The following is a 21,499-nucleotide window of genomic DNA, read 5'->3' on the forward strand; positions in this document are numbered from 1 at the left end:
TACCGAAATGATGTTACTTTGACGAATAACCCTAATTTACAGTGGAGCTGTCAAAGGATCCGTCTCTTGAACTGTATTTTGCTGTAACACGGAAAATATACAAACACAATACAAGAAGACAAATGATATCAAATGATGAGTCGGAGTCTTCTTAAAAAAAAAGTTTTTTAGTCCATTTCAAATTGAAAAGATAGTTGAATTTAATGTCCAGAAAATCCAATTTTATAGCCACCAGATGGTGCTCGCACTCCATCATATTGTAAAGGGTTACTGCCTCACACTAACTCCTGGATCTTGATATCTGCTGTAGATCTTGAGAATTTTTATACTATAGCCTACTATACTATACTATACTATACTATACTATACTATACTATACTATACTATACTATACTCTTTTTCTTCCAGTATGGTGGTGAATAAAACTTACCATTAAGACATTAAAGCATTTCTACAGACTATTAAAAACAACAACACATGCCATTTGTTACTGTAAGAAATGTAAATAACCACATAACTTATACTCGGTGGTTTTTCAAAAGAGTGTCTAAGAACAGTGCAGGTCTTGTGTCAAAGAAGGTTAAATGATAAAGATCAAGGATACAGTGTTCTACCATCGATGCCAAACTGAGTTGGACTTGAGTAAATTTGATTAAATGTATGTTATTTTGTAAATGTACATAACACCAAGGAATAAAGTTGTATTTACTGGCAGCAGAACAGTCTCCCTTAAAAATTGCAGCCTGTTATGTTCATTTAAAAATAAACTTTAACTGTGCCAAGAAATGAAATCTGTTTGGCATTTTACCGCTTTACAGTATTTATTTGAGGAAAAACCTATGTGTAGTATAAAATTTGGATGGAGGTTAATAGGATGACAAAAAAAAAAAAAAATTATATATATATATATATATATATTGTGGCAGTTCTGTTTAAACAAGTTAATTTTTTAGATGTTGTCCTGCTGTAATTTTGTTTTGACGTATGTAAAATGATAATAATTTTGTTGCAAACCTAAACTTGACCTAATTTTTATACCCTTTCAGATGTAGAGATATGGAAATGCATGGATTTTCTTACATTCATCCAGACAAATTACCAAGCAAATAATTTGAAATTAAAATGATATGCAATGTGCTTATTGTATTTATGCATCAAACATGATTTCAGAGTCAACACATTCATGTAGAGTGAACGTAAGGTGAATGTGTTCTGCTGTTTGGTGCATATGAGCCATGCATGATGCCCTTAAATTGTCCTTTGCTTTTAATGACAATAGCATTATCTCTTAAAGTATTTTGCATAAATCACTGGTGGTTTAGGGAATGAATAGGGGCAGTCATTTCCAGCATATTACCTTTAGGGTGAGGGGTTTCCTAGTCTGAGAATATGAATTTCCATTACTCCTCCATGACAACTGAATTGCTTACTTTTAATTGGAAATGATCATAACTCTCCTGTGAGCTTTACTGTGGAGGGTGTTGTCATGCATTTATTCTCATATGGTGCCCACAGTGTCAGCCCAGAATGAGACATCTATCAAGTCTCAAGGCAGGAGACACTTGGTCTTCAGCAAGCGGAAAGTAAAGTGACCTTGAGCAACAATGGAAGAGAAACTTCTCTATCTCTCCTTCGCCAAGTCTTCGCCCATCCTTCATGATCAGACGTTTTGTTGAACTGCCTTTTTGCTGAACTTTTGCGGGTCATGTCCTGTCATTGTCACAGCTGAAGTTCGAGCGCAGTGTGCTTAATCAGGCCTTTAAGAATCTCATTAGCGCACGGATGCGGGCAGATGCAGACGAAAGACAGAAACACAGCGAAGACATCTGCACTCGCTCTCTTGAGTAACCATGAGTGCATTTGCAATCTGAATCTGCAGCCAGTGGGAAATGAGAACAACAGTATGAGATCTGCTGTAGATGCGCAGGAATGGTGATCGCAAGGCATGCCAGAGATGGAAACTCATCACTGAGTGCTTTCCTTTACAGAGCAAGGAGAAGGAGTTAAAGGGACAGTTCACCCCCAAAACTAAGATTACTTATGTTCCTGACATTCAGTCTTTTGTGGAGCATGAAAGGAGTAAATATAAAGACAGGGCTCGTCTTACTTTCTTCAGAGAAGAAAAGATCTCAAGTTAAAGTTCCATCATCATTTACTCACCCTCAAGTTGTTCCTTAAACCTTTATTTCTTTCGTCTGCTGAATATTATATAATGGTGGTAACCAAACAGTTGATGGACCCCATTGAATTCTGTAGTATTTCTTTCCACACTATGGAAGTCAGTGGGGACCAGCAAATGTTTGTAACCCATATTCTTCAAAATATCTTCTTTTATGTTCAACAGAAGAAAGGATGTCATACATGTTTGGAGTAAATGATGATGGCATTTAAACTAAATGTTTTGGCAAACCCAAAATAATGTGTTGTTGTTCATACCATTTGTGCACTATATATGTCATACTATCTTTGCGTGAACAGACTCATTTCAAAATCTTAGGATTTACAGCTTAGTCATGGTTGTGAATATTTCAGAAGTACAGTGCTCAATAAATTGTATTGTTGTTTGACAAGATTGTACAGAGCTGATAGTCAGGTAAAAATAACTTTCAGTAGACAAAACTCAATGTAGAAAATGACATTATCTAGGACCTCTATACAGTGTGTGCTATTGCAAATCTATTCTGCACAGCCTCATTTCCATTCCTTTTAAATTCAATATGGTGTCTCTCCTGATGCTGTCTATTCACCGATAACAGTGCAAAGAATCAGCCCAAATATTGGTGAACAAATCAATCAGGGCTGAATTTCCAGCATCATTACCATAAGGGTCAGTAGAATGTAGAAACCATATCCTCCAATGGTCTCTGTATACGATCAACGATCACAGGCTCCCAGTGCTTTCAGATCAAGTAATTATTTTAAAAGATCTGATTCGATAGAACAATTGGTTCAGGAATCTGCTAATGCAGCTGCTTCTGTCACAAACAGGTCAAGGCAAAATGTGCTCTCCAGTAAACGTGATAGAAAGGGTGAAAAAGGCGTAATTTACGGCTGAAAGTAAGTAAGTGCTAGTGCCTGTCTTGGTTACCACACTCACTCCTGCTCTTTGTACTCTAAGCTCTCTCTTCCTGTGATTCTGCTATCTCCTTCAGTGTCCTGCTTAAAAGTGGTATGCTGGGAGCACTACAAAACGCTGATGTGTCATCTCCCAGTTTACCGTGGTTTTACTAGTAACCTTGATCTCACTATTGGCGTGAAATGATGTAGAAAGAGAAAAATCGCTGGTTCGTCTCAAAGAGAATTTATGCTTGAAGCTGTTGTGATATAAACGTGTCCGTGGTGAGATGAAAGGGTGGACATGAACCCCGGCGCTACTGTGACAGAAGTATAAGCCTTAGACTAGTGGATTATACTACTGCATCTTCATATTCTGAAGTGGCTTTCTGTTAGGTTGAAGATTAAAATATTGCAAATATATACTGGAGAATTAAATTGGGGTTATGGAGGTGGTGGAACACTAAAACCTAATGGTGGTGATGGTTGTTAGCACTATTTTTTAGAATTTTTTTTTTTTGTCGTAGTGTTTGAAAATAGAAGAAAATACCCTTTCAATTTATTAATCAAATATTTCTTCATTTCATAGTCATTATTGTTACTCACTTTGACTAAAATGTCTTAAATTTGAGTCAACAATGAATATTTTGGTTGATGAGAAAATGCACAATTAAACTAAACTTTTTGTCTTCATTTACACATGTATCAAAAATGAAAACAAAAACAACATTTGAAACCAGTGATTAATTTGTTTTTGTTTTTTTTATCCTCAGCTGTGTTTTAATGTGTCGTTGAGCTGCTTTATAACTGATTCAGCTTCATTTCATATTTGAAGCATTTTGCAAAATAGACAACATTGAACTGACTCAAGCTGAACTATAACAGTCTTCCCTAGAGCTTATGTAATGAGAATTGAACTCATTTCATAATTGATAATTGATTCAACTGAACTGAATAAACACTGAACTGACTTATGCTGAATAACAACAACGCCTCTTTGTAGAGCTGACATCAAAATGCAAATTTTTCTTATATTTGATGATGTTTGCATTATAACCTAATTAATATACCTTTTGAAACAGTATGTACTGTAGCCTGTAAAATACTGAAGGTAACTTGACCATCACACATTCTTTTACAAAACGTGTGCATTTTATTTTGGACCATTTTATGCTGAGGAAGTTTATGTTGTAAATACAGGTTATTTGAGTAATCAAGCATGTTTGGAATGTGTTGGAGCAGTTGATTAAAACTTTTTACAGTAGGACAGTGTAGCGCAGACATGAAGCGAGGTGGCAGAGAGAAGGGGTGGAATCAGTATTTTAATAATAATAAAAACTTTAGCTCTGAAAGCAGTATGATAACTATGCAATCCATTGTCTCACTTCCTCAGTTGCACCTTGATCTTTGCTATTAACATTCAAATGTTTCAAAAGAGGCGAAAATGGCAGCATCCAGGTCATGTACTTACTCCCTTAATTCACTAATCGGCCACAGGAAAAGGTTTGCTGGAAATATCTTCTTCCTTGTGATCAGCCAAAATAGCACAATGCACATTTCACCACATAGTTATACATGAGCTCGGCAACATCATTACCTGATGGATGTGTCAATCCCAGCTGTCATGGGCGGAGTTTATTCATTTACAGACTGCTACTGCAATTAAGACAGTGTCAAAGGGGAAATGAGATTGCTCCACACCTACAGGGATTTCTGCAGCTTCTAACTCCTGCACTCAATTCAACAAATTCTGATAGAAGGTGTCAATCAAGTGGTTGCATAGCAACACAAAAGTGACTGAAGCCAACAAGTGTGACATTTAAGCAGGGGGTAAACAGGAATCTTTAATTGTGAAATTCTAATCATTCATGTTGTGTGCAGAGCAATGCTCACACTGAGCTTATGAGACGGATTATTTGAATAATATTAAGAGAACATGTTTAAAAACACAATGATATCTTTGGTCTGTTGATTTTGGCTTATCTTTGTAACCCACATTTTTAATTATTGATCTAATTTCACAAGAAAATCCTTGCTCAAAGTGATCAATTCAATGAAAAAGACAGAACACTCATTACAAAAAGGAATTAGCCTTTTTAATCTTACATTGCATTGAAAATTTACATAATAGCTTCATACATTTTACAAATAATTTCTTCATAAAAATATATTTCTTTACAAAACTTTTTTTTAATCATTTTTTGAATTTATTTTTTACCCTTTTTATATCTCTTTTGAATGCATTAACATGGGAGGAGTACCCAGCTGTACTGCAAATATTAATCTGTTTGATCGAAAAGTGTCCTTTTTTTATCATAAATGTGTTTTCTTTTATTGCAGTCAGTTATAGCAAAAGCTGTTGTTGGCAAATAAGTTCAGACTGGCGGAGGAACTTAAAATGTCTTTACGGGCAGTGGCATTGGATAAAATTGTATTTTTTGAACCACACATTTCAAGAGCGGGGAGAAATTAAAATCCATAAACTATATGGCAGAGGTGAGGAATGAGTAGAGGAAGTGAGGAAGCAGCAGACCTGGGTCACATGGTATTTGGTAGGCACTGTGTAAAAATCTGCCATGTATTTAAAAAAAAAATCCTAGAGGTAAATAATAAATTCTAATAAATCAGTAATGTCAATGATGTGCAAGACTGCAAATCGCTATGGCTGAGTGCTAAAATGAATGCAAAAAATATCACAGGTTGGTTTGTTGGATTTGGGAACTCCAGGACATTGTCAGCATAGCCTCCTGAAGACTGCAGCGTGTGCTCCTGCCGATGCACAACTGAATACCTGGACTGTAATATCACATTCAATCTACTGACATGTAATCATTTCCAATACCCTTTCATATGACCTGTTTGAGGAAAATGTGGTGGTGAGGACTTCAGAAGGCACTGGAATGAATCTCACAGCTTGCAGGCCTGGAAACACATGGCCAACAGTGTCTGTCCCTGCGTTCTTATGACCATAAAGTCTTCTGAATTTCATCTCCTATCAAACATATCGTGTGATATGTCTATTTTCTTTGTAATAACTTTGTTTAGGTTGACCAAACCCACTTGAGATATTTTTTACGGTCAGATAATCAATGCTTGTTAATGATTTGGTCAGACATAACCGGAAAGGTGTTTCACAGGCCATATGTACACGATAGATATGATCATATTGTTGCCACCATATATCAATATACCTTAAGAAACATGCATTTGTATGTTACCATATGTAATCTGAGGTTTATATAAAAGTATACCGTATAAATGTCAAGTGCATTTCATTTTATACAAATTTTTCTCTATAATAACAGTAATAATAAGAATGGCAAGTTGTTACAATGACCAAATTATCATATCAAATTTGTTTCCCAAATACAAATGGAGCTCGATGACACTTCCGCACTGAAACACCAATTAAAAATAAATAGAAATGAGAAACGAATCTGCAGGCTTCAGGTCAAAATGCTGACATTTGTCCTACGGCCCATTCTGAAGATCAACAGACACACACACACTGAATATCAAAGATCTACAACATTTATAAAAAATAAAAAAAAATCCTCAGGAGGTAATGGCAACACTTTTCCACACACTTTCTCCCGTTTAACCCAAACACATCACATAATGCCTCAATGCCCAATCATAGAGATGACTGGCGACATCAGGAACCGAAGCTAAAGGAATGACTGTGAATGAGCTGTAAATAAACAGAGAAATCACGTATCGGTCGATGTGAATCTCCTCATAAACTCTTCTTAGAATCATTCTCTCTTGGCCTCTCCCATGTGGTAATATATAGCACAAAAATATAGGTGGTGAATGCTCCTCATATATATGCAAGTAGATTTACAGATCCCTTTCCCCTAAAAAAATACCCAGTCAACTGTGAAGAAGCACTCACAGAGTGTGAATAAGGTAGCAGAAGAATCTCTTCATGCTTTCTGTCATGAAGAAGCTTTTCAGAATGAGTCTTCAAAAAAAAAAAAAAAAATCCCCCATGACAATTTGTTTCATACTTCACACGTGTCCTCCGTGGACGCACATGGTCTAATGTTTCCTGAAGAGTGTGCTTTATAAATCAGAGGAAGGGCAACAGCGTTTGTGCTAGACATCCTCTGCGAGTCTCGGACATATCCGTCCATGACTGTAATGCGATTGTTTCCACCTCCATTTAGAAAAAAACAACAAAGCAAAAACCCTTAAAAAAAAACCAAAAAAACTCCACAGATGTTCTGGCATCAGGCGGACCTAATTATACCATTGTGCAGACTGTGTTCAGATTGGGGTCAAATCGGACAGCTTTGCTTTCCGAGGACTTAGCGTTGGTGTTGTACATGGGGTTCTCGAAGGCGGCCTGCCCGTTGTTGTTCTCGTGAACCGAACAGCCCGTGTACTGGGTTTTTGGAGTAGTCCTGTCAGAGCGAAACAACACACACAAGACACAACATCAGAACGTGATTAGAATCAAATCTGCAGCAGCTTTGAGGGTTCGGAAGGACGTGGAGCGGCAGCGGGTACATGGAATCACACAGGGAAGAAAGCTAGCATCTAATTATGATCACATTCAATAACCTGCAAACGAGCTAATTCTGTCTCTAAAGACGCTATTCTGTCACCGTCTATTTCTTTCCATCCTGCAACAAACGATGATTATTTTGTCAGAGACTAATTTCTAAATTCAATCTGATCTGTCTAGAAGAACATCTCCGCGAACAAACTTTGACAAACGACAAGACTCACCGCTGCTTGTAGAGATAAAACCCGAAGCCTGCAAATATCAGGGCAAAAAAAGGCACAAGGATTGCTATGGCCACAGAGCTACTGTTTGTACCATGTGGTGGATTCGACGAATTATTACTTTCCGACATATTCAAACCTGCAAGAGATCAAGAAACACATTCATTTTAGTATGTATTTGTGTCTATTTAATTAACTTTTTTTCAAAACGGGGTGAGAAAAAATATTTTATTTTTACAACGAAACAATGCAGCATGCAGAAAATATCAGGATGGGCTCCCATACCTAGCCTTTGCAGGCCAAACTGGCCGTAGTCTTTACCCTGTACAAAGCCTTGAAAGACATATGTGGACCCGTCTGGTTCAGCAGACACCTGACGAAAAAAACAATCAAACAAAAAATAAAATAACAATGTCTTATTAGCAGTTTACATTCACATTAGTGATGGTGGACAGTAATAAATTATACTTCAGTAAATCTGAAGTTAATTTTAAAAGTATTTAAATGATCAAAATATTTGATGCTACTACTACATTCTAAAGCGTAATATTTGATGTTTCACTTCACTAAAGGAACATGTCTTTCCTTCTTATTCTGAAGTGAAGAAATCAACACCTGGTGACAGAAGCATATAGTCATCGACTGAACTGGTTCATAAATCATATTGAATGATTATTTGATTACACTGATATGACTGCAGTAGGTGTACTTTTACAGAAGTAGTTATTTTAGTTTCGAGATATTATTAGAATTTTTTATTAATATTTTGAATCTGTTTTTATTTTAATATTTTCTGTTTTCATTTTAGTTGTAGTAAGTGGTTTAATTTTAGAAATGTTAGAAATTTGTGTTTTTGTCATATTTGATCTTTATATATATATATATATAATATATATATATATATATATATATATATATATATATATAGTGTCATTATTTTAAATAGTTACTCTATTCCAGTTAAAATCAGAAAGGTTGCTTTGGAAACTAGCAAAATATATATATTATATTATAATTATAATTATATATTATAATTATAATTATAATTATACCTATATTTTTTTTAGATTTAGTTTTATTTCTGTTAACGTTTATGGTAACAGTTTAGATCAGACAACACTATTCACTATTAACTAGTTGCTCATTAGCATGCATATAATTAACATATTGGCTGTTTATTAGAACTTATAAAGCACATATTAATGCCTTTTCCTGTATAATCATATTCTAGGTCCCTTATACCTGCCCAACCATACCTGACCATAACCACTACAACAACTTCCAAATCTTCCTTTCTATCAATAGTGTTTATTGAGCGAAAACTATTAATTAATAGTGGATATGCATTACCACATCTATTTTAGTTTCAAGGTTTTAAATTTAGTCTAAGTTTAGTTTACAACAATAACCCTAGTAGAAATGTTAAAGCAGTGTACTTATACTTTTCCTGCATTAATATTTCATCATGATATCTGTATTTTAACTCAAGTGCAGGATGCACGTACATCATCCATCAGTGCATTTCAGTATATACCACTATAATATCCCTCTGTACAAAATAACCTAAAAAGATAATAGCCCTAAAATAAGACACATGTGCACATACAAATCCATCCAGGGTCCACTGCTCTTCTTTGATCTTGCCGAGTGTGGTGGATGAGGGCGCTTTCACATGATACACCAGCAGCATCAGACGTGCTTCCTGTCTCTTATAGACACCTGCGACAGAGAACAGAGCACAGACAGCTGTCTCCATGTTCTGCGTACAAGTGTTTCATCCTCTTATTGCTCTCTTCTTGTCTCGGTCACTCTCTCTAACTGCTGAACAGAATTGCAAGCACACGCACTCGCTAGTCTGACCACAGAATAAAAGTATTGACAAGCCCTGCATTACCCTAAGACACAGCTCTTTGTCTACAAGCACTCCTCCTGACCTAACTGCCCACTTTCTAAACTACAAACAAGAAGCTAATTGAGAACATGCAGACATGGCTAATGGCCTTCTAGCATTTTGGGCGAACAGATCCATTTAATTTCCCTCCAACTGGCTGATGACTAATCAGTTGATGATGCGCTGTTATGATCATATTACCATTCCGACAAGTCCATTTTTCACTTGAGTGACTGGTGGTTTATTCACCTTTATTCACCAGTGATTATTCCTGATGGCTGGCCAATAGGAGTGTCTAAGATTAATTCGATGATGTAAAGCATATGTCATCTTTATAAAGACTCAGTGAGTCTCATGAGTGGAAGAGGTAGTCTAATGATCAAACTCGTTAACGGTCGAGTTTCATTTGACTCTGGTGGGCTGAATCAGATTCGGTGATGGTAAATCCTCATGTTTGCATGCCTGTATTATAATGTGCGCTGTCAGCTCAGTAAATCTGCAGAGTTTAACAATAAACCGACCTGAAAGCAGCAGTTCCATGTTGCTGCTTGTTAATGTGACGTTAACCCTTCCCGTGGTTGTATTAAAGCTTGTGATACTCAAAGTCATTGGTTGTTTTCTTCCTCTGTAGTTATACGAGCCCTTCCAGATGTAGTTAGGGGCAAATACATCATCAGGAACTGTAAACAAATAAACAAAGGAAAAACACATTCATAATATTAATCAAATAGTATTTTTCTGTATTAGTCATATCAATCCATGGACATATATTACAAAACGTATACCGCTCACATCTGAATATTTTCCGTACATACTGAACGTTAAATCATTTTATGATTTACATTAACATGCAAATAAAGTCTTTCTTAGACAACTAATCATTACTATATAATATATTACAGAGAGTATAGTATGTAGGATCAGAAAAAACAATAAAACTATAAAATACTTCTTTAGTCCTGGCAGTTGATTGGTTGACACATTGTTTCAGTCATGCTAAAATGCTAATACCAAACCACTATATATAAGAACTAACAGTGTATGAAGCATAATCTTTAAGGATCTACAACCCAGAATTTCAGCAACCCAGGGACCCCCCAGTATAAAAAGCTTGGTTTTAGTAACACTTAATCATAACTTTCATTAAAAATCTAAGTGAATTCTGGTACACTTTTAGACTGGGGGAAAACGTCCCAATTACCCTGAATTCACCCTAACAATTGCTACATTATACAATGCATAACATATGAGCTAATCAGAAAATAAAATGTGAAATATTTTTTATAAAATACTTGAAATATTGTTCTAAAAATATTTATATTATTCTGTAATATATATATATATATATATATATATATATATATATATATATATATATATTTTTTTTTTTTTTTTTTTGTATACAGAGCTATATTTTGTTTTATCTATTTTATTAAATCTAGGTTATAAACTGGATATTTCTACATTTCTACATTCTGGATATTTCGCATTTATTTAGAACCAGGAGAAACCATTACCGTCTACAGCCGCGAGAGGGCGCTCCATGCTGCTCAGTGCTCCTGTAGTCTACACTGAAAACATAGAGCGCCCTCTCGCGGCTGTAGATGGTAATGGTTTCTCCTGGTTCTAAATAAATGCGACTTATAGTCCAGTGCGACTTATAGTCCGAAAAATACGGTAAATATATTTCTATAATGTTAATATAGCCTCTTATATCTTAATGCTTAAGCAAGGCAAATGATGAAGTCAAATTTAGCCATAATTCAGCATATAATTCAACAAAGTATTCACTTATTCAGTTAAGATATTTATAATAGAGCCTTAACAGAGTTTTCAGATAACACTCTCTGAGTCTTCACAAAGGCAGTCAATTTTCCTGTAATCTACCGTTTCAGATCCCAGTAGCTCCAAGGGATCTCCGTGTCTTACTGATCTTAGGATCCATCAGTTTCTAGAAACACATTGGATATCCCGTTTGTCCTTTCTGTCACGGACTCAGTGACTCATGAGTAATAATTTGCTGTAGGTGTTCCAGCCTGGAGGAGCTTCATCATTGCTCGCTAAAAGCTTTGCTGGACACCAGCTTGTCTCCTACTTAATCCTGCTCGCTAAGTATATAAACTTAAGATAGGCAATATGCTCTAAGAAAGTCTGGCAAAGTTCAGTAGGATTATGTTGTGAGTCCAGTCGAGTTTCTTGCAGCTGCCAGACTACTTTACTGTCAAACTAACTGGAACCCGTTTTCTCCTTATTAGTCCCCTCCTCCTGGGGCTGTGGTCTGGAATACATCATGGATAGTGACTGTTTAAGGTACCACTGCACTCTTTGGCCAAACAGAGGAGATGTTCAGCCAAAATTATGCATCCTAAATAAGGTGCATTTAACATTCACAAGTGGTCTTTCAAATTCAACCCCATTTTGTAATAACAGTGCACCCACCATTTAGCTTCGGACTCGGCGTCCCTGGGACTGGTTTAATAGGCTTTTCGGAGAGTTTGGAGCCCGCTGGGAAAGAAAGAGCAAAAATGAATAAGGCATTTATATTAAAAATGATTGACAGATCAAACTGGCATCACTTTTATCATTTCATGCTTACAGTAACATCCCCAGGCAATAGTGTGCCTCCTTTCTTCCCTTTCATAAAGAAAAATCAGGTGACTGCAGACAGCAGGGGTGACATGGTCAACATATCTAGCAGCATAACTGAACATTCAAAACTAGGCTGTTCAGGACAGGCGCAGAAAAATGAGGGAGAAACTAAGTCCCATCACAGTTTGAAGAAACTCTGTGTCAACCACTTGGGATTTTTTTTAATAGACAATCACATCTGTTTATGTGCAGTAATTACTGGAAAGCCTGAAGTGTACAGCTGTGTGTGCGCACGGAGGAGTGTGCTGGCTGCTGTGCCACGCTCAGAGCTGCAGGATGAAGACGAGGAAGATAAAAATCACAGCACTGCAGCATGCTGGCCACACGCTAGCACTCCGGCACCCCACCTGAGCAAACACACTCACTCGGGCAGGAAGTGCAAAGTCACATTTATCAGAAAGGAGAATGTTGTCTGGTTTAGCAAAATGTGTTATAATAGAGAATAGACAGAGAGAAAAAAATTACAATTCATTCTAAAATGTAAAACTAAATAGGGAAAAGGCTATGAAATCAGGGATATCATGCATATTTATTTGAGAGGGGCTCTTGGTGGTGACTTGGGTCTATGTGAAATAAGGCATGACTGAAAAAAAATAAAAACACTAAGTTTATTCTAAACAATTCAGTATGTTTAGGGGTGGAAGATTTAGTGGTAGACGAGATTAACCAGTAGAAATTTGTCAAGCGGTAGAGATTCTGAACTATTGTCTCTTTCGCAGTTACATGCTCATGTGACACTGCTGTGCTACAAGAAACATTGTTTGCATCGTTTTTAAGCACTATGCTTTAAAAGACAAGTGAATTTAAGCCGTTGAAACGCAATCAGCAGCTAAAGAGAACTACACTGAACAACATTATAAACGCAACACTTTTGTTTTTTTCCCCCTATTTTTCATGAGGTGAACTCAAAGATCTAAGACTTTTTCTATGTACACAAAAGGACTGTTTCCCTTAAACATTTTTTCACAAATCTGTCTAAATCTAGGTTTGTAAGCACTTCTCCTTTGCCGAGATAATCCATCCACCCCACAGGTGTAGCATATCAAGATAGACAGCATGATTATCGCACAGGTGTGCCTTAGGCTGGCCACGATAAAAGGGCACTTATTTATTATCCAACAGACACTTTTGGTACATTGTGTCTCATTGATAATGTTGTATAAAAATGATCAAATTTCGTAAAGTAAAAAAAAAAAAAGAATAAATTTAAATTATTCAAAAAACTCCAATCAGTAAAATCTGAGGGGACACTAACTGAATGTTTCTGATGGGAATATTCTGTATGCATGATATATGTTAAATGTGCTGGCAGAGAATGTGAAATGATACCTCGACACACAGGCATCTTCCCAGTCCAGGTTCCATCAGACTTGCAGACCCGGTGCTCAGAGCCCCCAGACAAAAAGAAGCCGATCTGGCAGGTGTAGATGAGTGTGTAACCATAGGAGGGTAGATCCATACCCACGACATCCACATGAGGAGGACTCTCTGGCTGTTTACAACTGTGGGCTACAAAGGGAACAAGAGTAATTTAAGAAGAGAAACAAAAGAAATGAAAGAACTATCTAGCAAACCCATATAATGAGACTTCAAACTTTAGTGGGCAAAATCAAAATGAAGTTTGAACTTTTAAGACAACACGGCGTGTTTCTTTAGAGAGGATCTATGCTCTCTCCCTCAGTAGCTGACACTGCCACGTTCCTGTGCCTACAAAAGCTGGCGGAGACCCTTGAGTGTGGCAGACATTGATGCATGCTGGCAGACGGCACTTAAAGGGAGCGCACCTTTACCTGTCACACCAGCAGATCAAACGCAAGCCAATGCTCACTCAGTCATTCCAACAGCTCCGCCATCACTATGACTTTGATCAAAAGTAGCCAGATTGAGGTTTTGGCTCAGTGCACTGGACCGAGTTCTTTTATCCAAGACTTTGATAAGGGTTTCTATCCATGATCACTACATAAACAGTACAGCAACAAAAGAAAAGAATGTAACCAGGCAAAGAAACTATTTCGGTTTCCAGTTACGTTGCTTGTGTATTATGGGAGTGCAGGGATTACTGCAATACATTCTGCTGATTTATTGAGAAAATGTAAATCAAAATGTGCTTTGAACATCTTTGACATTAAATTAAAATTGTTATCATGCTCTTTCCTAATATCAAGAGAGATATAAAGGAGAGAGCTTTTTAAAATTACTTATGATTTGATGTCTTGTGAATAAAATTATGATACTTAAACCAACAAATACATTAATCATGCCATACTGTATCTACTTAACCCCCCCCCCCCAAAAAAAAAAACTAATAAGCAAATATTTTTGTAAAAAATACATGACTTGATAAATTTATATATTAACTGCATTTTTATAGATACTACTAATCTATAGCTTTCTGCATGCCAAATCATTCCATTGGTATTAATGATATGATACAGTCCACTTGAACGAGAGAAAAAAAGAAACATTATTTCTTGGGAGACGAATCTAGTGGAACACTAATGGAAAGGACAGCCAGCCATTATCCAATTCTGTGTAAAATAAAAGAGGGGAATGAGAAAGATGATTTAGCACTCAGCCTGACTCTGGGAGTAGCCAACTGCTCTGTGTAAACAAAATTACACTGCGTAATTACAGAACGATCTCGATTATTCTTGGGGAAAAAAATGGTGTGATTAGGTGCAAGCGCACAAAAGCTGTTTTTATCACAGATTTACAATTAAGCGAGGGGAAGCGCTGTGTCTTCCTAGCCATCTCATTCTTTAATTTTCTAATTTTTGCAAAACAATGACAGAACTTTGGGGCAGTGGCATGATGCAAAATGTAATTAGCTTTTGAAATGCTTCAACTGAATGGCAATCTGTCTTGTGAAATTGGAGGCCAGCTGTTTTCTCGTACTTCAGCCTGCTTTAATGCTGTTGATTTTGGAGCTTCTGTTGGTAAATGGACATAATCCAATCACAAGCCTCGTAGCCCACCATGATAACCCACTAGACCTGGGTGAATCATCTTCATTTGCGATGTAAATACTCTGAGGTGATGTCAGGGGTATTTTACATTAGAAAGACTTAACAGGGAACAGTTTTGAAACTGAACTGACATATATAAAAATACAAGCACTTGCAGATCAAATGCACTGAGAGTCTGTCAGAGTTGTAACTAAACAAACTAAGCATTTTTATTTTTATCAAAGTAATTTAAATAGATAAGGAGAGTCTGATTTAACCCTCTAACTCTCTCCTTTATAATTTGCTTTATCACTATGTGATCAGTGATTTGTCAATTGATGAAGTGAACCAGGGAAGTGTAGTCAGGGTATCAAAACTCACATTTATCATGCACATAATTCAGAAGCAATTCAACTCAAGTGGCCATTGTGTGAGAAACATTAATCTTCCCTCTTTCAGATAATATGAGACACTTTGTAAGTGATTCTCTTTTAGTATGGTTGAAGTATGTACATCATCTGTTCAAATGAACCTCAGAGAAGCAATACATTGGTCAGATCATTACAGCAGTTTTAGCAATGAGTAATATTCATAATGTAACTCACGTGGGGTTTTCACACTGCTGAGTAAATGAACTGCAGATTGATACAGAAAATAAAGTGATTTCCGAGTTACTACTTGGAGTATTTCCTTTAATAACAATCATAAAGTACAAATGGTTATCAGGAGTGTGCCACTGAGAATTATGACATCATTTGATGGTTGTGATTTCTAATTCATATGAGAAGGAAGAGCACATTTACCTCCAAATGGTAGTCAATATAAAAGAAACTATTGCTATAAATATCTAGATTCAGTCAGACCAAAAAAAATAAAGTAACTTCTATCAATCTTTTCCCAAACATTAGACAAGTGGTTTACTCTAGTACTTTATGTTGCATCATAAAAGCCTATATTGCAAAAGACTGTTCATAAATAAGTTTCTAGTGCATTTTCCACCACATTTTCTTCTGATGTTAATATAAGAACAGAAATAAACATGTCCTGCTACCTTCAGTGGAATGAGTACTTAATTTAATAGTAAATTCAAGTCGAACCGAACAGTGTTGTAGTCGAGACCATTTCAAGACTAGAATAGGGTTGAGTCCAAGACAAGACCAAGACCTAAAATGATGGTCTTGGACTCAGACTTATAAAGTCAGAGACAAAGAGCATGAAATAATGGCCTCAGACTTTGACTTGACAGCCAAGACCAAAAACAAGAAACAATGGTCTTGGATTCAGACTTGAGGGCCAAGACCAAGAGAATGAAAAGATGGTCTTGGACTTTGACTCAAGGCCAAGTCCAAGACCATATTTTCACACTCTTGGTCTTGTTATGAACTCGGGAGCATGTGGACTTCAGGTGCTTTTACACAGCATAGTTCTAAGAACTCAGTTCTAGAAGTTTCATCCAGCATGGCGGTTCCTATAGAACCAATTTCTCCATCTGGCTGTTTTCCTGGTTGCATTCATACAGGCAGCAGGAACTCTGAAGCGGCTGACAGCAATGTCTTTATGTGCAGGTGAATGAATTGTTAAATTAATATAATGGAGGTCAAATGTAAATGCACAATTTACGAAATTAAAAGAGCACAGGAATTTGAATAAATCTCCTAAGACAACTCACAGTTTCATATTATCGAGGCTGAGAAAAGAACACAACGCTGCAGACAACAGGTAGCTAAATGCTAATAATAATTATCACTGTTTTCCTTGTTTGTGGAGTAAATGTGTTTACATGGCTTTTTAAAAATGCCGGGTAGCCGGTATTTTTTTTAATGCGTTTGGCTCATCAGCATACACTTCCTGTAGAACTTCCTGTAGAACTGTTTAAGACCCTACTCTGAAATTAGTTCCCGCTAAACGGAGTTCCTAGAACTAAATATGTTCCTAGATCCTGTGGCTTAAACACACCAAAAAGAGGGGAACGTTAGCCAATAGTTCTAGGAAATATAAAAAGGTTCCTCTGATGCAAAAGCCCCTTTTGTCTGAACATGACCTCGAATCTCTTCTGGTCTCAGTTTTGACTTGAACTCGATCAAGCTGTGCTTGACTACAACCAGTGCTTAATTTGTAAATTGCGAGGTCCCGGAACAAAATGGGGTAACGGATCCGGCATGTGATTACAGAAGGGAGAGGTAACGGAGCATTCGCGCAATCAAATTGGTGGACCAGTTTAAGTGATTAAGAGCGTGTATCAGATGCTTTTAGGGTCTGTAACGCCACAAATAACCTGGAAATGCCATGCAGTTTTAAAACAGCAAATTCCAGGCCTAAAAAAAAAAAAGTTTAGAAAAAGTAGTGGAATTTTATTTTACAAATCGCTGAATAACAGAGTTATATTTAGTCAGGTCCTAAATTTAGGTGGGGGAGTGTGTGTAGCTATATCGCATGGTTTAATAATTATCGAAGCTTTTAAGTTCATAATGAGGGAAATCCTGCATTTTTTCAATAAATCCACAAAAACTATAAGATTAAATCAGTCATTCGAAACCAGCTTCTCATCAGCGCATCTTGTCTTCACTACAGCGACCTGCTGTACGCTGCGATACAAGATTTTCTCATTTCAGGACAGCCGACAAAACTGTCACTTGACTAATCGGGTCATTGTTGCATTGTCACAAAATATTTATCATTTGCACTACTTAAGTATTTTAAGCAATACTCGCACGCTCCAAAGGCTGTATTATGTGCCCTCACAGTCACATCTTATTTGTGCATATAAAATAAAGCCGCCTCGCGAGTATTATGTAAGAATCATTTTTTGTAGTTTGTTGAGTTTAAGCAACCAAATACACACAATATGACACACAAACAGTTATTTGTCTGCCATTTAAGCAGAGATCTGTCTCCTGCAGGCTTCGCGCGGCACGTCAGTCTGAGAGGAGGCGTGGTGAAGTGACGAGTTTTCGCTGAGAGCTTGAAGATCCAGTGTTACGTAGATCTTACTGACAAGCTCTTTTTAACACTTCTCATTGGTTAAATATTTGCAAAACCCTCTGATTTAAAATAATTATAACGGATTATAATAGATATTTGAAGTCTGGATAGTTTTTTCACAGCAAATCTGACAGGGTTAGGGTATGGCAACTGTTATTCTCCGCTAAAGAGCCCTGCACACAGACATGAGTCTGGCTTTAAATGACTACTTAACAAAATAAAACAAATCGAAAACAAAAACGGTTTCATTATAATCATAATCATAATCCATAAAGATGCACTTCTCTTTAAAGGCACATCTAATGGAGATGGTGAGTCAGGATCGGCAATTCATCTTTGCGACACAGAATAAAAAAAAACACTAGTTTATTAGTAAATAATTCAAATATCTCCTTACTATTTCCCCCTGTATCATTTATGATAGTAACTTTTGCCGGTGCTTGCGGCAAGCTCAAGTTTATTGCATGGATTTGAACGCAGAACTGTTCAACTGCTGACGGCACGCACTGCTGCTGCGGGACACAAAACACCGTCGAGTCACTCTTGACAGTTGCGGTAGGATGGTCTCGTGTTGTTTCCATCAGGGCAGCAATTATTATTATTTTGCCATCACTAATGGATGTATTTATAAAATATAAAAAATAAGTAGAAGCCTTAAATAGACCCGACCCGTGTCTGAACTATGATGTGAAAATTTGCCCGAGGCCGGCCCGAGCGGCATAAAAAGGAGGAGGGCGGTCCGCCAAATGAAGTGCCTGATTGGATTTGGGAGTTGCCGGATCCGGATTAAGCCCTGACTACGATCCCAAAATTAAGCCCTGACTACAACACTTGTTGACCCATTTCTCTGTAGCTTCATTGTACAAATACATTCAGGATTGACCTTTATAAATAAGAAACTTTACTCACAAATATAAACTGGTAATTTAACAGATTCCCATGGATGTGTAATGGAGAACACTTACGGATGCACTCCGGCTGGGTCCCGCTCCAAGTTAGGTCGGCCTGACAGAGTCGTGTGGTGGAGCCCTGCAGCAGGTGACCAGGCTGACACTGGAAAGACACCATACTTCCAACCTACACATAACACACATGCACACACACACACACATCCCATCAGACACCATGCTCCTATTTGGCAGCAGATTAAACACAATATTAAACACCTAATACTTCCAGTATTTGAATGACAGAGTTTCACTCCTGAAGCCAGATGCTACAAAAGACCGCGACTACAAAGGTGTCGCTCCGAATTTCACACCTTTCAGGTTCCTTCTGCATCGTCGTACACCATCTGCTTCCCAGACTCGCTCTCTTAAAAGCTCGGATGGATGTGCGCTAATGTCGGGTGGATATTCTCATATATGGTACTTACCTACTTTACCTACAGCTAATGTAATCACCAGAACATGCACTTAGGAAGCCATTGTGACCTTCTTTCCGGACCACTAGTGATGTAGAGTGGCACTTATTTCCATAATATATGATAGTGCTCCTCATGTGAATGTGGCTAACGTATGCTATAATCAGCAAGGTCATGGGACAAAAAAAAGTGTTGCATATATGCCTATAAGTGTGCGCGGTGCTTTAGAATACATATGAGGGAAGTAAAATATTAACGAGTGGCATGTGGGCTTAGCACATTAATTGATTAACATGTCCATGCTCACTGTGAACACGGTTGACGAGCCATAGACACTGGCGCTTATCTAGGGTGCGCGATATCTCCTCTCACTGACTCCAATATCATTAAGTCCCAGAAAGCAAAAGAGCCTGACTGGCTCCTTTTTGTCGAAGACAGACAAATGATTTACGAATCTAAAAAAGGATGATATTTAGCTTGACCTCTGACACTTTAATGACTTGAATTATTATTGCCAGCACATCTTGGTGATAAATGCTCTTCCTCAGCAGACTCGGAGTTTCTGTTTTTCTCTCCTCACATCTCCCTCAGTTCACCCCTCTGTCCTGCTCCCCTGACAAAACATAATTAGATTCATTTGCACTACTGAGAAGTTGATTTTCTTTTGCTCTTTTCGAGTGGTTCTGTGGTGGTTATTATATCCATGCATATATTTCGTCGCTCCTCAAGTGGGAAAAGTCTTGAGAGGTCTTAATAATATTTTGTAGTGGATGGGAGGGAATGGAGGGCCTACACCAAGTAGTTCGTCTGAAGTGTGTTTGAGAAAAGCCATGAATCATTCTTTTAAAATCATTAAAGTCGCTCTCATGAAAGAATGAGAAAAGATGTGATCTTTATTTAAAGGCAAATTTGTTCTTTTTAACCATTCATTTTAACTAAAGAAACAGCTCACCCAAAAATTACATTGTTATTCCAACTGCTGTATTGATTTCTATCTTCAGTGAAACAAAAAATGGTTTGCGACTGTAAAAAATGTGATGGGAAAGAAATCCATACAAGCCATGCTATATATTCCATGTAAATTCAGGTTTGAATGACATAAGGGATACTATCTGATAACAAAATGTTTAATTTTTGATTAACTTTCCTTTAAAAAGCACTGATTCTCTACTAGGTGGTCGGGGCCAATATGACTTAAAATTGTTTTAAATAAAGACAAAACAAGCATTAAAATAAGCCAAAACTATTTCTTATTTGAATCCATCTCCTCAATAATTGTTTTTCTTTGAAGCATTATAAAAGTGTGATTTCTAGACCTGGAAAAGTCATAAATTAACAATCTTTATTTAACTCTTTAGGCTCTTTTATAATTTTTTATAAGCGATAAAACTATTTTTCTAGCTTTTTGGCAAAGACATTTTACATGAATTATTTTACAGTATATCCCAAACATCTGGAAAATGTGTTGTGGACAATGGTGGGTTGCTTTCAGAACAGTAAAAGTGCAAAAAGGGTCCAATAGTATAATATAATATATGTGCATGACTCATGAGTATATAATATATATAGGAGTATAAAATAAAAATATATGTATAATTTAGAAGTGCAAGTTTAAAAAATGTATAATACTTTTAATATTTAATAATTCATTTCAGATTAGTTCATATTAGTGCTTATTTCTTCTAATTTTAGGCTTTGAGAGCAGCACTTAGGCTGACATGAACTCCACATGTTTTTATTTATAAATGTAGTCATCCTGCTACCTTAAATCCAAAAGTCCTGTTAAGAGAGCCATAACGGGGCGTCGCAAGATTCTCACAGGTGGTGCGAGTTGGCTCTGAGAAAAGAAAGGAAGAAGAAATACAAAACAAATGAGTATTCAAT

At 36.9% G+C, this 21,499-nt stretch overlaps 1 protein-coding gene across 2 annotated transcripts in view; it reads right to left on the reverse strand.

Moving 5' to 3' along the window:
• Positions 1-5,128: 5,128 nt before the first annotated feature.
• Positions 5,129-21,499, reverse strand: part of csmd3b (CUB and Sushi multiple domains 3b) — a 403,590-nt gene continuing 387,219 nt past the window's right edge. For both annotated transcript variants that reach the window (XM_052583645.1, XM_052583646.1), the window contains 9 exons: positions 21,379-21,452; positions 19,218-19,329; positions 13,655-13,834; positions 12,116-12,181; positions 10,198-10,356; positions 9,392-9,504; positions 8,071-8,158; positions 7,789-7,924; positions 5,129-7,460 (listed from right to left, as the gene is read on the reverse strand). In XM_052583645.1, coding sequence (XP_052439605.1) covers positions 7,301-7,460; positions 7,789-7,924; positions 8,071-8,158; positions 9,392-9,504; positions 10,198-10,356; positions 12,116-12,181; positions 13,655-13,834; positions 19,218-19,329; positions 21,379-21,452 — 1,088 coding nt within the window. In that variant the 3' untranslated portion in view covers positions 5,129-7,300. The remainder of the gene's footprint in view (positions 7,461-7,788; positions 7,925-8,070; positions 8,159-9,391; positions 9,505-10,197; positions 10,357-12,115; positions 12,182-13,654; positions 13,835-19,217; positions 19,330-21,378; positions 21,453-21,499) is intronic.

The sequence above is a fragment of the Carassius gibelio genome, chromosome B19, assembly GCF_023724105.1.
Source record: "Carassius gibelio isolate Cgi1373 ecotype wild population from Czech Republic chromosome B19, carGib1.2-hapl.c, whole genome shotgun sequence".
Taxonomy (NCBI): Eukaryota; Metazoa; Chordata; class Actinopteri; order Cypriniformes; family Cyprinidae; genus Carassius; species Carassius gibelio.